Source organism: Panthera onca, chromosome C1, assembly GCF_046562875.1.
Source record: "Panthera onca isolate mPanOnc1 chromosome C1, mPanOnc1 haplotype 2, whole genome shotgun sequence".
Lineage (NCBI taxonomy): Eukaryota > Metazoa > Chordata > Mammalia > Carnivora > Felidae > Panthera > Panthera onca.
In genome coordinates, this window is record NC_138346.1 from 70,156,936 (window position 1) to 70,171,466 (window position 14,531).

The 14,531-nt window shown below is 37.4% G+C and overlaps 1 protein-coding gene across 2 annotated transcripts in view; it reads left to right on the forward strand.

Annotated features, from left to right (window-relative positions):
- The window catches only part of IFIH1 (interferon induced with helicase C domain 1), a 56,410-nt gene that overhangs the window by 10,160 nt on the left and 31,719 nt on the right, over window positions 1–14,531 (forward strand). For both annotated transcript variants that reach the window (XM_060621112.2, XM_060621113.2), the window contains exon 3: window positions 3,413–3,559. In XM_060621112.2, the coding sequence (XP_060477095.1) occupies window positions 3,413–3,559 (147 nt within the window). The remainder of the gene's footprint in view (window positions 1–3,412; window positions 3,560–14,531) is intronic.

Genomic DNA, 14,531 nt, shown 5'->3' on the forward strand with positions numbered 1-14,531 from the left:
TTAGACAACCAATAAATTGGAAGAAAATATTTTAGTGGCTATTACAACTCTGCTGCATAGTCTTCTGGACATTTATATCAATTTTTAAGGAATTTATTAAATATTTGTTAAAAGGTTAGTAATTACCAGCATATCTCAAATTAATTCCTGTTTCTTCGATCCTTCAAATATTATAATAAAAGTAACATTTTAGAGCCCTTGCACATATATTATTTCTAAATCTAATGTAAACTACCATCTTATTTTTCTTTTCAGGGTATGGATCTTATGTTTTAAAAAATCTCATATGTAAGATAAATCAAAAGCTAATTGGTAATGAATGATTTAAATAGATTAGAGTCACTTCAGGCCTACTTGACTTTTTCTGTTAATCCAGTCATTCCATCATTTGTTCAATTAACATGGAATGAGTGTGAGACACTGTTCTAGGTGACATAGATGTGGACTTAAATGAGACATGCAAAGTTCCTATCGCCACATATGCCTTTCTAATGGAATAAGATACACAGTACACACTTTTCTAAGTTGTTTGTGTGGAATAAAAACAGATAGTTACTCAATTATTAGAATAAACAACATATTATATTTTCATTCTATGTTATTTATAAAATAGCTTGATTTTGCCCAGTAGCTACAAATACACACAAACACACACACACACACACACACACACACACTCATATATACATGTGTATATATCTGTGTATATATATATATATATATCTGTTGTATGTATGTATATACACAGAGATAGGCAGACAGACACGCACACATCCATGATGAGTTCCCTTTCAGGACCTCATGGAACCATTTCCATCCATGACAAACATTCAAGGGCTTAAATTTCAAAGAGAAAGTGGCTGCAGTCTACATCTGTTTGTTTGTTCCCTGGGAAATAGTGGTCTCAGTGTATCAAGTGATATTAGAAAGGGTAGCCTTTCGGGTCACAAGACCTTGTCATATCCATCCCTCACGTTTGATGGTACCTACCCATTTTACAGTTGTGTTCAGTGGCTTCCTGTTTAGGATGGAGTCTAGAAGATCTGCTCCAAAGTGTCTTCTAGATTCCCCTGATATAGACAACATGTCTGGCCATATTTCTTTCTAAAATATTTTTAAGTTCCTCTAGACAAAAGCTTTGCTAGAAGGGTAGTGTAATTTTAAAAATTACAATTCTTTGAACAAGAGTAATGTGGGTGAATATAGTAAATCCCAGGTAATAGCTACATCGTTAACACCTCGTCACATACACCTGGTGTTCTCATGCCTTCCTCTTACCTTTCTTTACTGCATGCCACGACTTTGTGTTGATATGAGGTCTTTATGTGTCTGTTTCAGAATGGCTTAGGGACTAAGCCCACGCACATATCTTGGCTGGTCAGGGCCACGCCCTTTGTAAAAGGGGGAAAGGCCTTGTGAAAAGAAAACAGTGGCACCAGCTATCCATCCCCCCTTCCTCCCTCACTGGTCCCACAGCCAGGCCCTCTCGTGGTTGGGGCTTCTCCTCCATTCGACCACTGCAAGTGGTGATGCATGTTGACCCAGATATGAGCTTCCGTGAGGACAGGGGGCAGCATGCGAAGGGGTCACCGAGCTTCCTCTGAAGGTTGGAAGGACAACACCAATCCCTGGATGGGGCAGCATTTGTGCAGTATCTCAACACCCTGACTGCAGGCAGGTTGCTCCTGATCAACTCACTCCAAAAAGTTGGGCTTAGTTTTTCATTTCCTCAGAACATCCAATCAGAGGAGTTGGGCTTTAAGTTTTGTTTGCTCAACCGTACCTCTTTGGATGGGAATCTAAGCATTTTTCTGGCCTTAATGACCAGAGTAACGTTAGCTGTGACTATTCTTGTGGTGAGGAGCTGCTATGGATGAAATTGTGTTTCCCCAAAATCCATATATTGAAGCCCTAATCTCTAATGTGACTGTTTCTATGGATAGGGCCTCCAAGGAGGTAATTAAGGTTAAATGAAGAGAGAAGGGTGAGCCGTAATCTGATAGGACTGTGGCTTTGTAAGAAGAGATCTCTGTCTCTTTCTCCACCATGTGAGGACACAGTGAGAAGGCGGCCTGCTGCAAAACTCATAGCAGACACCAACCTTGTTGGCACATTGATCTAGGACTTCCGATCTCCAGCACTATGCGAAAGTAAAATTCTCTTGCTTACGTCATTCAGTCTATGGTATTTTGTTATTGTGGCCTGAGCTGACTGTTACAGCAGCCTAGGCTCCAGATCCTGATGCTTCTTGAATCCTGGCTCTTTTACTTCCCTCGATGTGTAACTCTAGAGCAAGTCCTTGGCCTCTCTGTGCCTCAGTTTACTCCTCTGTGCAATGGGGAGAATACTATTACCTATTACCTAGGGCTACTTTGAGGATTAAATGATTCAACATTTCTATCGCACTTAATATGATAAGTGTAAAATAAATTGATTATTATGATTATGAACCCCAAACAAAATGTGTACCTGCAGACATTGTCAAGTCATCTAATAGAGTCCAAAGTCACAACAATTTTCTTTAGGAAATTCTCCACACACAGACATACTTTCTTTAAGATGGGCTAATCCAAAACGATACTTTAAGCAATTTTATTTATGGGATCAGTCTTCGCTGATAGATTGTAGCTGCGAGAGGACAGAAACTTGATTTTTCTTTGTAGCTCACATAGTCCCTTAAGAAAACACTCAAAACATGTTGGTTGAAGGAAGGAAGAAAGGCCGTTGGGAGAAATGGAGGGAAAGAGAAGGGAGGGATACAGAATATTTCATTGAATTCCTAAAAAATCTCCAGATATCCAAAATACATGAATTTAGGCTGACATTAAAGCATATGTACATCTCATATAGAACACATAGCGAGGGAACAAAATGGCAAGAGCGCAAGCTAAAGAAAACCACCACCAAATTTGCATTTTCATAATTCAGCCTTAAATATAACTTTGTATCACTGCATCCGTGGCTTACCTCCTACCAGTAATGGTCAGCTAGGACATCATCATGCTCTTTTTGTGACTAGCATAATACTTATTTTACTGTCTTTTTAGATAAAATTTAACCATTACAAAAGAATTACTCACTGTGTCCACATTAAAAATAGAAATACTGTATCATAACAAAAAATATGTTCCTTGCTTTTCAAAATGTCAAAGTATGAAAGTATATTCTGGCAAATTTCTCCTAGAAACTTCCACTTGGTTTTCACAATAACAATAACAGCTATTTATATTGTGTAGAAACTTGCATTACCGTACAATTTACGTTCTGTTTAGAATTTCAAAGTACTCCAGTATATGCAGGTAAATGCCTATTAGGAACTCCTGTTTTGTTTTCAGGATAGCAATCACAGTTATGCAGACTCTATAAAAACTTGCATTGCACTATTGTTTACAGTCTCATGCTGTATTCATAGGGACTGAGAGTTTATCACAAGAAGATGGCCCTGAAGTTAAAGAGGGGGTTCTTGCAGCCACGGGTCAGCTAAGTCCAGACAAAGAAGGTCGGGACATGGAGACTCACTCACTGGAATCGTCTTTTGCGGATCCTTGTGTAACTTCAGGTATTTGGAACCTGCACACATTTTACAGCAGTTTACTAATTACGACTTCCAGAAACAATCAGTGGGTGGATTGATGACATCACGATCTGTTACACAGAGGGAGAAGATTCAGGCTTTGGGGTTTTGCAAGCATTTTTATTAAAATCTTATTTCTAGACAAGATTACATTTTTCCTTTGTGGCTAAAAATGTTTTCATAACTAATGCAATATTAATATGTGATGAATATGAACATATTTGGTTCTAATTTTGCCTTACAAGGTACCCATGGTCTTTGTAATGTGATAGGCATTTATAAGCATACCTTATTATAGTTCATAGTTTTCAAATACTTTCAAATGTATGAATTAGTTTGATTCATCCAAAGCTCTGAGAAAGTAAAAGGCCGTTCATTATCTTTTTCTTATTTCATAGACTGGGATGTCTCAGAGAGGTTCAGTTTTTGTAGACACCAAAAGCAAGGCTGTAGAAAGGCAGATGAGGGGAGGCTAAATTGGGGTTGGCTTGATTTGCAGTAACTAATTGGTGAGAGAACTGTTTACCGCCATGACCACCTTTCTGATATGAGAAGTCACTGGAACAATAATACCAATTTCATTACATTTCCTTCCCTAATTTTCTCACGATAGGAAGATCTTTCTCCCTTCCCCTTTCCCCACCTAAGGGCTGCATTCTATTTTCATAGGAAATAGTCATTTAAAAGAAACAATTTTTCAGGATCTGTAGTATGCTGGTAAATGTTGAACAAGCAAGTGTCTGGGAGGAAAGAAGGGAAGTCCTGACTTGTAGCATTTGCCAGTCCTCACAGGGCAAATGCTCCCACTAAAGCTGGTGTCAAACCTCCAACATCATGTCCCTGAGCTGGGAAGAGAAAAGAGGGAGCTCACCATGGTGTTAGCATTTCCAGGATGCAGACACGAGGGGCGTAAACAGCATCAACGTCACGGATGATAGTAAATTTCAGGAACACGTTAAGGAAGTGATGAGTTTTAAGTATTCATTACCTTGATTTCAATACAATTTATTTAATTATACATTTATATAATTCATTTGCTAATGTTTATTTATGTGTGTATGTATGTATTTATTTCTAGAACTTGAGGGAGAGAGGGTGTGTGCAAGCAGGGAAGGGGCAGAGAGAGAGGGAAAGAGTCTCAAGCAGGCTTCAGGCTCAGTGTGGAGCCGAAGATACGGGGCTCAACCTCGAAACCGTGAGATCATGACCTGAGCTGAAATCAAGAGTCAGTCGCTTAACCAACTGAGCCACCCAGGTGCCCCTATATAATTTAATTTTTAAAATGACTGTGTTTGACAGCCTGCTCACAAAATTCCTGAAGATTTAACAATTGGTTTTTGCGAGCCCGTTTAAGCTGACTCTATCACACCACTGCAGAGTTCACTATTTTTTCTCCATTTTTTAAAAATAATCTCTAACCCCAGGGTGGTGCTCGAACTCACAGCCCTGAGATGAAGAGTCCCATACTCCACTGACTGAGCAAGCCAGGTGCCCCCCAAAGTTTACTATTTTCTACTTCAGAAAAGTAATACAGTTGCCTTGCAGAATACTTGGAAAATGTGAAAACATACAAGGAAAAAGTCACCCATACTGCAGCAATGTAGATCTATTACTCTTAACATTTGGGCTATCTATCCTTCTAATCTTTTTACATAAGTGAATGTTTTATACATGGTGGCATTTCTCCTGTGTTCCTAGGTATTCTTCCACAGCCTGGTTTTTAGTGACTTAATATTTCCATTTATTGGGTGATTTATAATTAATTAATCAATTGTTAAATATTTAGGATGTTTAAAAATCTCTACATTGTGAACAAGTCCCTTAATATCTATGTTTCAATTTAATTCCTTTTTTTAAATTTAATTCTTAAAAGCATAGTACATAACTGGAATTTCTGGATCAAATGATCTCTACAATATTAAAATACCTGATACTTAATGTCAAATTACCTCCAGAAACTTGTACCAAATTACATGTTCTTCGGGAGTATACGAGTGTGTATTGCCCTGATGTCTCTTCTACAAGAAGAGGTAATTTTTCAAACTTTGCCAATTTGGTATCTTGCTACTTGAATTTGAATTTTTTGATTTCCAATGAAAAGCATTTTTATAAGTTTATTCTTTTTGTTGTTGCTAGTTGCCTATCTATTTTTCTGTTAGTGTATTAATATTCTTCTTGATGGTTTATATGAACTATATGAAACATGTAGGATAGCAATCTTGTCATAAGTAGCACCAGTGTGTATTATAGTTTGCCTGCTATTCAACCTTGTGCCTTGTTTATAGTTTTTTTGTGTGTTTTTTCTTCTCTTCTCTTCTCTTCTCTTCTCTTCTCTTCTCTTCTCTCTTGTCTTTTCTCTTCTTTTCTTTTCTTTTCTTTTCTTTCTTTATTATTTTTTTTAATGCAGTGCTTCTCAGGCTTTCCTGTGTGTCTGAATCACCTAGGGGAGCCGGTCTTCCTGAAATGCATTCTGATTTAGTAGGTCCTGTGTGGGGCCTGAGATTCTGTGTTCCTCACATGCTCCCAGGTGACACTGTACTGCTGGTCCTGGACCACACGTTAGGTAGTCAGGCTTAATATATAGAATAGCAAAAACTTGAATTCTAGAGGGTTTTTTTTTTTTCATTTGAGCAGCTGCACTTTCTTTCAGAAATCGTGATCTGATAGGAATGCCCAAATGTACTATCTGAATGTAGGTTTGTCACATTTTAACATACTTCCTTGGTAGGCTACCTGACGTCTCCGTGGGTTACTGGCTACTTTCTAAATCCACCCTAGAAAGAATCAAAGACAGGACTGAAGCCGGCAGACGATCCTGCATCTCAAATGCGAGTTTTTCATCAAAGGTTACCAGCAATGCATCTCATCAGCCTGTAGTTTATGTATCTACAGAGGATTCTGAGTCTCAAAGTGAACAAAATTAAAGGCAAAACTTTAAAATTTTTCTATTTTCTTACTAGTTCACATAAAACTTTAAGTTGCATTTTGTGAAAAAAAAAAAAAAATCTAGAACGTAATAATGGCCTTAGGGGACAGAAAGGGTTTTTTTTGTGTGTGTTTTGTTTTGTTTTTTACCCCTCTTGTCTTCCCTCTCACCCTCCCTCCCATTTGATCTCTGTACCTTTTGATTCTTTCATGTAACAAACATTTATTTAACTACTATCACGTCCCAGGCATGCAGTGTTCAGTGTTTAGCACTGCAAATACCGTGGGGGAACGTAAGAGAGGTGGGCTTCTGCTCTCATGGAACTTTCAACTGATGGGCACGTCAGTCAAACAGTAGTCACTATGTGGCTGCACAGTAAGTGCTAATAACAGTCATACAGTAAATGCAAGTACAGCCTATTAAAACATGTGCTGGTCTGAGAACCTGTGAAAGTATAGTATGCTAACAGTGATCTGACAACCCCACCCAATCCAGAGACTTTAACGACCTTCAGGTTTGTAGGATCCTTATGCCGTATGGACTTCCCTGTGCACATGGGAGCAAGTCAGTCCAATCCATTCTAGCCCTTTTCAGAGAAGTAACGAAGGGTAATTTATTTATTAAAATGTAGTTCCTTAACCTTAGGCCTTAGACACCACTACTCATAGATGCTATGGATCATTCCAAGTGTGTGTTTATTTTCTTATTGCTCTCCAGAACTAAGATGATGGATATAAATAACTTTTAAAGTACCATTAGTCCAAAGCAGCTACTGATGTTTTTTTGCTTCAAGTTTTTGTTGCAAAATTTACGGTAGGAAGATTTTGCCTATCCTGTCATCCTTTCGTAGAGTTAGCAATCAAAATAAAGGAGGAGTTATCCCATAGTTTCTGATATGCATTTGCATAATTTTGTTTTTTGTATTTTATCGATACTGGTAATGTATAATCTTTATTTTGAATTCTAATATATTGGATTAAGATTTCATATACAGCTCAAATATAGTCAATGCTACCAAAGTAGCATTGAAAGAAACGTATTACTTAAGCTGCACACATTCTATAAATATGAATTTTCATATGCAGAAAAAAAAATGTGACTTGAATTATTTCTAATTTTAAATTGACTCCTCTAATTTTTATTTCTGAACCAGTTTCTAAAATATTTTTTCAGTGCATAGTCTTGGTGCATACAAATGGTAATTATTTATAATTTCAATGCAAGGTTCCTTGTATGTTGTTTGTTAGCCCTTTTTACTCCTTGACACACCTGACAGGGTGAGATCTACTACCGCTGGGAACGGTAGCCCACCCTGAAACCAAGTTGAATCCCATTTCTCCTTCATCCTTGGGGTGATGTATCAGGATTCCCTAGTAGATGGCTCTGGAAAGTGATTTTGTCCTGACTCCACACTGGGGGCTGGCATTGTTCTTCCTCCCTCCTTCCAACTATGTGCTTCCCATTCAAAACTGGTTAATAAGTGAGATATACCAATTTTTAAAATTTGCCTTCTTCCAAATTAACCCAATAATTTCAAAAGGATATTTGAATAGTTCTCAGACTATGAGTAGAATTTTAATGCTGGATGGTATAGTCCTGCTTTCTAAAGTCACTGGCCATCTCTCATAACGAGAAAATATTGGAAAACCCCCAACTCCCAAGAAAACATCAGAGGAACACAAAGCCCATGTTCATTTTCTTCCATTGAAAATATTTTAATTATAGAAAATACAAAGTTAGCTGGATTATTTTAATTCTATAGGCTTTCAGTAAAATTGGTTGTACAATTTTTAATAGTCTATTTTTAATAGTCTTTAATAGACTGTTTTTAATAGTCTGCTGTTACTGCTTTCTCAAAACAAGCACGTGGTTCTTCTACACCGACCTTTACATTATACTATTTCAGGAATTAATGATCTATAATAAAATAAAAGTAAAGAAAATGAGGTTCAAAACAAAATAAAACGCGTATTTGTAATAAACTTACTTTTATGCAGAATTTCACATAAAATCTCCCAGACTTCTTTTATCATTCGGTCTTGGATCTTGGTTAGGAAAACTAGAAAATGCCAGTACCTCATGTCGGCCAGCAGAGGGCGCTTTTACATTAAAAAGAGAATGGGATTCACTGTTCCAGTGTGGAAGATTATAATGTAACTGTAGAATGTGCCATGTGTGAATATACAGTGCGCATGACTGTGAATGCATGTGTATATTTTGATTTATATATTCGTTCACGTGAAGATTTTAAAATTCCACCCCAGCTAATGAGCTTACCAACCTGCTTGTTTTCAGACTTTAATACCTTCTTTTTCATATTCCCCCATATGTTCCACTCCTTAGGTTTATCCGGTGACATTATGCTTTGGAATATATTGTGGATATATTTTGCATAGATCATGTTCTGTAGGAGGGGTTTAAAAATTGACCTTTATAAAACAGCCTCCTTCTCCCTGGCCCAATCTGTTATAGCACTTTTTTTGTTGTTGTTTTGTTTTGCCTTTTTATAGACCAAAGTCCAATCTTAGATTTGGTCTATACTAATTTCTGTAAAAATGCCACAAAATTTATCCTTGCACTTGGGGACCAGAATAATGTTTTATGGCTCCAGCCTCTAGAAATTTAGAGATTTTTAGAATCTCTAGAAAAAAAAATACCATATAGCATTTAAGACCTCAGTGGAAAAGATGATCGATAAAGCAACATACAATAAGATTGTGTCAAAATAACCCACACTATTACAGGATTGGTTTGACTTCAGATAACTATCCTTTACTTCTATATTTTGCTAAATTTAAGTACATTAATTATTAGAACTAGAAATACTACTGAGGCAATCTAAAAGGCAAATACTAATTTGAGCTGAGAGAGAGAGAGAGAGAGAGAGAGAGATGCTGTCCCTGCTGATGTTAGTGTTTGCTAAAGGTTAATATGGGTTTCTATTTTATTTCAAACCTACCTGGAGCTATCTAAGTTACTTATATGACTTCTAATCGCTTAATAGTTCCACGAGGGTTGTTGTTCATATCTCAGGAATGAGGCCATAGGTATTTTGACAGAAAGGCTATCCCTGGTGTGCAGCTATGACATGCTGGGTTTATTTTCCTGACATCCTTTCATGGCTACAAACCAAAAACTTCTTTTTTTTTTTAGCACCGTTTTAACAAAGGCGGCGGGTTTTATTTCAGTTTGATGCTCAGGCCTTACCTTCTCTATTTAGCATGCGGATGAAGACAAGAAGCCACAGAGTGAGTTCGTCAGGTCTTGTTACCGAGAGAACCGAGTCCTGGGGGTATTGCCTTCACCCTCAAAGAGTTTAGAACCCAGTTCCAGAAAACAAGTTATGGCCCCCCAAAGAGAAACAGTCACTGTCCAGAGCGAAAGAGAGAATGTGTTCAGGGACAAGGAGGGAAGACTTGGGAAGGAAGGAAGATGCAGAGACAGCCTCCCCGAGGAGGAAGCGGAGACCTCCGTTCATCCAGTCCTGGGTTGGGTCTGTGCACAGAAGCGGCAGGCAGCATTTCAGACCGCATGGGCACTGTGAGCAAGAGAGTAGGTGTAGGAAAGTTCAAAGTATGTTTAGGGTGAGGGGTGTTAATAATGCGGAGGGCTCTGCATGTGTGGGAGCAGGGCTTGTGGGGAAAGTTTCCATACTGCTCGGTTTTGCAGTGAATCTGAAACTGCCCTGAAAACAAAAGTCTATACAAAATGAATCTAGCTATAGTAAACACAACAAAATTCTATAACTATGGATGTAGGAGAATAATTCGGTTAAGAGGGGAGCATTTATGGAGGAGGATGGGTGAGATAAGACTTCTTATATCAATGAGTGTTAATGGGTTTCTCCATAGTTTTTATAAATGATTTTTCTAAGGCAAAAAAAAAATACTCTTACAAGTTTATCATTCATCGTTTGGCCAATTATGAAATACTAGCACAATGCACGCCTGATGGTTTTAGATGATGTTTGTGGGAGAGTCCTTAATCGGAGGAATGAATCCTCTGGGTAGCTGGAACCGGCTCCCACTGGTTTGCAGGAGCCAGATGCACACATCTCTGCTCAGCTCCACTCTGTGACATCATGCTGGGAACTTGAAATCAGCCCTGGCAGGAATATTTACACCATGGAAATTAACAGACGCTTCTATATCGTGGCTTTCCCCCCCAAACAGCTGACCATTGAGCATTTATCCGGACAACCTTAAATGTATCTCCCCATACTTTCCTCACATTTGCTTAAGCCTGCTTAACTTGAATACTTCTTCCTAAGGGGTGCTTACCAGCCGAATTAGTTTCCAATTCATCTTCTAGCTTGACATCCCTAAACCTTGTTACTGCCAAGACTTACTTCCCATGTGGTCATCTAGCTTTTCACTCATAACTTTTTCACTCCGGGACTTTTTGCCTCTGTTACTGACTGGCAGTGAATGAATGAGTCTAGTGGATATGGTTATCCCCACAACCCTGTATTTTAATAACTGTCTTTATATATTGGGACTCAAGTCCAAAGGCTAAAGGGTCTAGATGATTTAAGCCAACACTATTACTTACACACAATTCAAATGTAATTCTGACGGAAACATTTCGGCAGTATAAATTCTATAAACAGGAGCAAGGAGCTCCGTGGATAGCCATGTGGGCCTGTGGCTCTAGGAGAGTTTTTTCTCTTTGGGGAACTCATTTCCTAGAAGCTTGGATCCAGGAGAGAATATGCAAGGTGGGTGGAGGTGGCTTCTCTCCATTCTGCGGGAACACATGTTCCCTGGCACGGAGAGCAGAATCTGACAGACCAAAATGTGAGCGTGTGTGTGTGTGTATGTGTGTGTGCACGCACACACACACGCACAAATCCATATACATAGAGCTGAAAATAAAAGTCATCTATTTCCTCTCAAAAAAGATTAAGGATAAGTTATTTCAAAAGAAAAGGAGTGTTTGAGTGTTAGGATACTTTGCATTTTAGAAAAAAAAAAAAGACAAGAGGTCTTAGCAATGTGTCTGATCCAATTATAGGAGCCCACAGAAAAGCACAGAGTCAAAGGAACCCACAGTGGGAGGAGAGTCCAGAATAACTTTATTGGTGGTCTTGAGGGGTTTGGCTAGTATAGCTCCTCAAAGAAGAGGAAGGGAAAAGAAAGAAAGTGCTAAAGGTTCATCTTAGTCCTCAGTGTACACATCACAAAAAGCCTGCTTTTTCCATATGGGCAATACTCAACTGTTGTTCATTTTTAAGTACCAGTAAGAGCTATTGAAACAGACAGGACCCTGAGAGAGAGAGAGAGAGAGAGAGAGAGAGAGAGAGGAAGAAAAGAAAGAAAGAAAGAAAGAAAGAAAGAAAGAAAGAAAGAAAAAGAAAGGTGGGAGGGAGGAAGGAAGGGAAGAGAGAAAAGAAAGAAGTAAAGAAAGAAAGAAAGAAAGAAAAGGAAGAAAGAGGAAGAAAGAGAGAAAGAAAAACTAAATAAGTATTATTAGTAGTATGAAAATAAACACACTTAGGAAGCCCACGCAGTAGTTTTGGGCATGCCCATACATGCACATGTGTTTGAATCTTGAGGGGTACTCTTTGACATTCCAGGGTGCGTGGGTTATGAAACCAGGCAAAGGGGAAGAGCTAAAGAGGTGAAGCTAAAATGCACCACAAGGTCAGAACTAGAATAAACATCAAAGTACTGTGACAAGTGAAATTAGATTATTTGCAGACCTTGTAAGCACTACCTCTCAGGGGGAATGGGATCTGCTGGTGCCCTTCTTTCTCAACGAGTACAGGCCCTGGCCCCTTGCACTGCTTCCTGCTCTAATACAAAACCACTTTTCGGCAAAGAGAATGTATGACAGCCAGGGGTAAAAAAAAGAGAAGTATTCTGTGGGGTGAGAAACACATCTAGATTGAAAATGGTTGGGGGGGGGGGGGGCATTACCTGTCAGGAATAGAAGAACCAATCTGTATCTTACCTAATGAAGCTTAGCCCTTAAGTTGAATAAACAATATCCTTACAAATTAATTGTTATAATAGCACTGGCCAGTAGAGGGCATACTTTACATTGAAATAGATCTAAAAAGGCCTTCAACCAAGAGGTTTTTTTCATATGAATTTTTTTTTTAACTTCAATATTTTTGGTTCTAAATGGTTTAAAAATATTTTAAAGTATTTAAAGTCTAGAAGATGTTAAATGTGAAATTTCTCAGATTCCAGTTAATATTTCTGCTTTATTAGTAAAATATTCAAGTTGTGATTGCAAAATGAGGCATTTTTTCCATGGCTTACGGACTGGTCTTAGGATCATTGTACTCAGAGCTGTTCTTTTTTTGTGCTGTTTACAAAGTTATTACAGAAAATCCTATCTTTTAATTGGATGAGTATCATTTTCTTTCATTCCAAAAAAGTTTGATATAAATAACTGCTTTTTTCTTTTTTTTTTTTTTAACAGTTAGGAATTACCAACATTTTCTAATCTGTTTTGTAGCCAGCTTTGATATTTTCCCTAGAGGAAATGACAGCTATATAAAAGTTAACTAAACTTATTATATAATGTAACTCCAATATTCAAAAGCCCATTTAAGTAGCAACTTCATGAGAATTTAAGATTTGTTCCTCTTCAAGATTCATTTCCTTTATCTAACATAATCATTCTCAAAATAAATGAGAAAATAGAAACTACTATCTATATTTTAAAATTTTAAGAAAAAAAAAAGGTTAAGTCACTTGTTAGCAGTGGCTGAGCTCAGATCTGGAGATCGATCTGTTTGACTCCATAGCACATGTTCTTTTCATGGCAACACCCTGCCTCCAATTGACTACTCTATTTTATCTGATCTATTTTAAAATCATAGACACATGACTTTACTCATCAGGACATAAGTCCAGATTGACGTACTGTGAAAAGTACAAAAGATGAAACAAAATAATCCTATATAAATCAATTACAGGCATTCTTGGGTTATTAACTCAATAGCTTGGTTTAATTTTGGCATCACACAATCACTTGATCTGACCTTATGTGTGTGTGTGTGTGTGTGTGTGTGTGTGTGTGTGTATGTGTGTGATTTTTTTAAACATGATTTCTCTTAAGTGACTGCAGGAAGAGAATCTCTGGGAAAGACATTTTTAATGTTATGGGAGTTTCAATATATTTTCTTTTATTGTTCAAGTTATTTCCTCTAGTACTTCTCTTTCTATGAAATAAAAAAATATATATCAAATGCATAAAAATTCGCTGCCTAGGAAACAAAATTATTTTTGTGTTGAGAAAGTAGAGATTTTATATATCCTCAAAATGACAAAGAAATAAACCTCTATATATTCACTTTCATTTTCATAATTATCTCTAGCAGAATTATTCCAATTAATTTTGTTTAACAAGGATGGAAGTGTTCCTCTTTTATATATGTGCAGAAAAGAAAATTTCAAAAATAAGTGTGGATGTTTAAATGTAAAGTAAACGAAAGTCTATCGATGAAATCAGAAATGTGAGCAAAATAAAACAATCTCTCTAGCTTTTTTTCCCCTTGAGAAGATAAACCGTTTCAAGATTGCTAGAAAATTCGACATTACAATGAAAATGTCTATATGCTTTAAAACGACAACAAAAACCAACTTTCATTTCACTTAACGCTATTAGATATAGGATTGTTTGCTTGTTTACAAAGCTTCACACAAAGCATCAGCCATTGCGTGCTATCAAATAAAAAGCACTGGAATAGTGACTGGACTCGGATCCAGAAATTGGGGCCCCATTATGGCTGTGTGGTCAGGATAAATCATTTAACTTCTCTGAGCCTTGGTTTCTCATCTATAAAACTGAGGTGACAATGGATATCTACCACACAGAATAGAATGTTGAGGTTTAAAATGTAATTTACATCTGTGAAGGTACTGAGCTCAGTGTTTTCTTAACACACTGCAGATTTGTTTGTTAAGATCAAAATAATCCAGGTAACAAGCTTAATTAATAATACCCTATTTGGGGTCACAACTTTCTTTAATATTTATAAATTAATCATGCACGTTGTGTTAAATAGCTTCCCCAAAC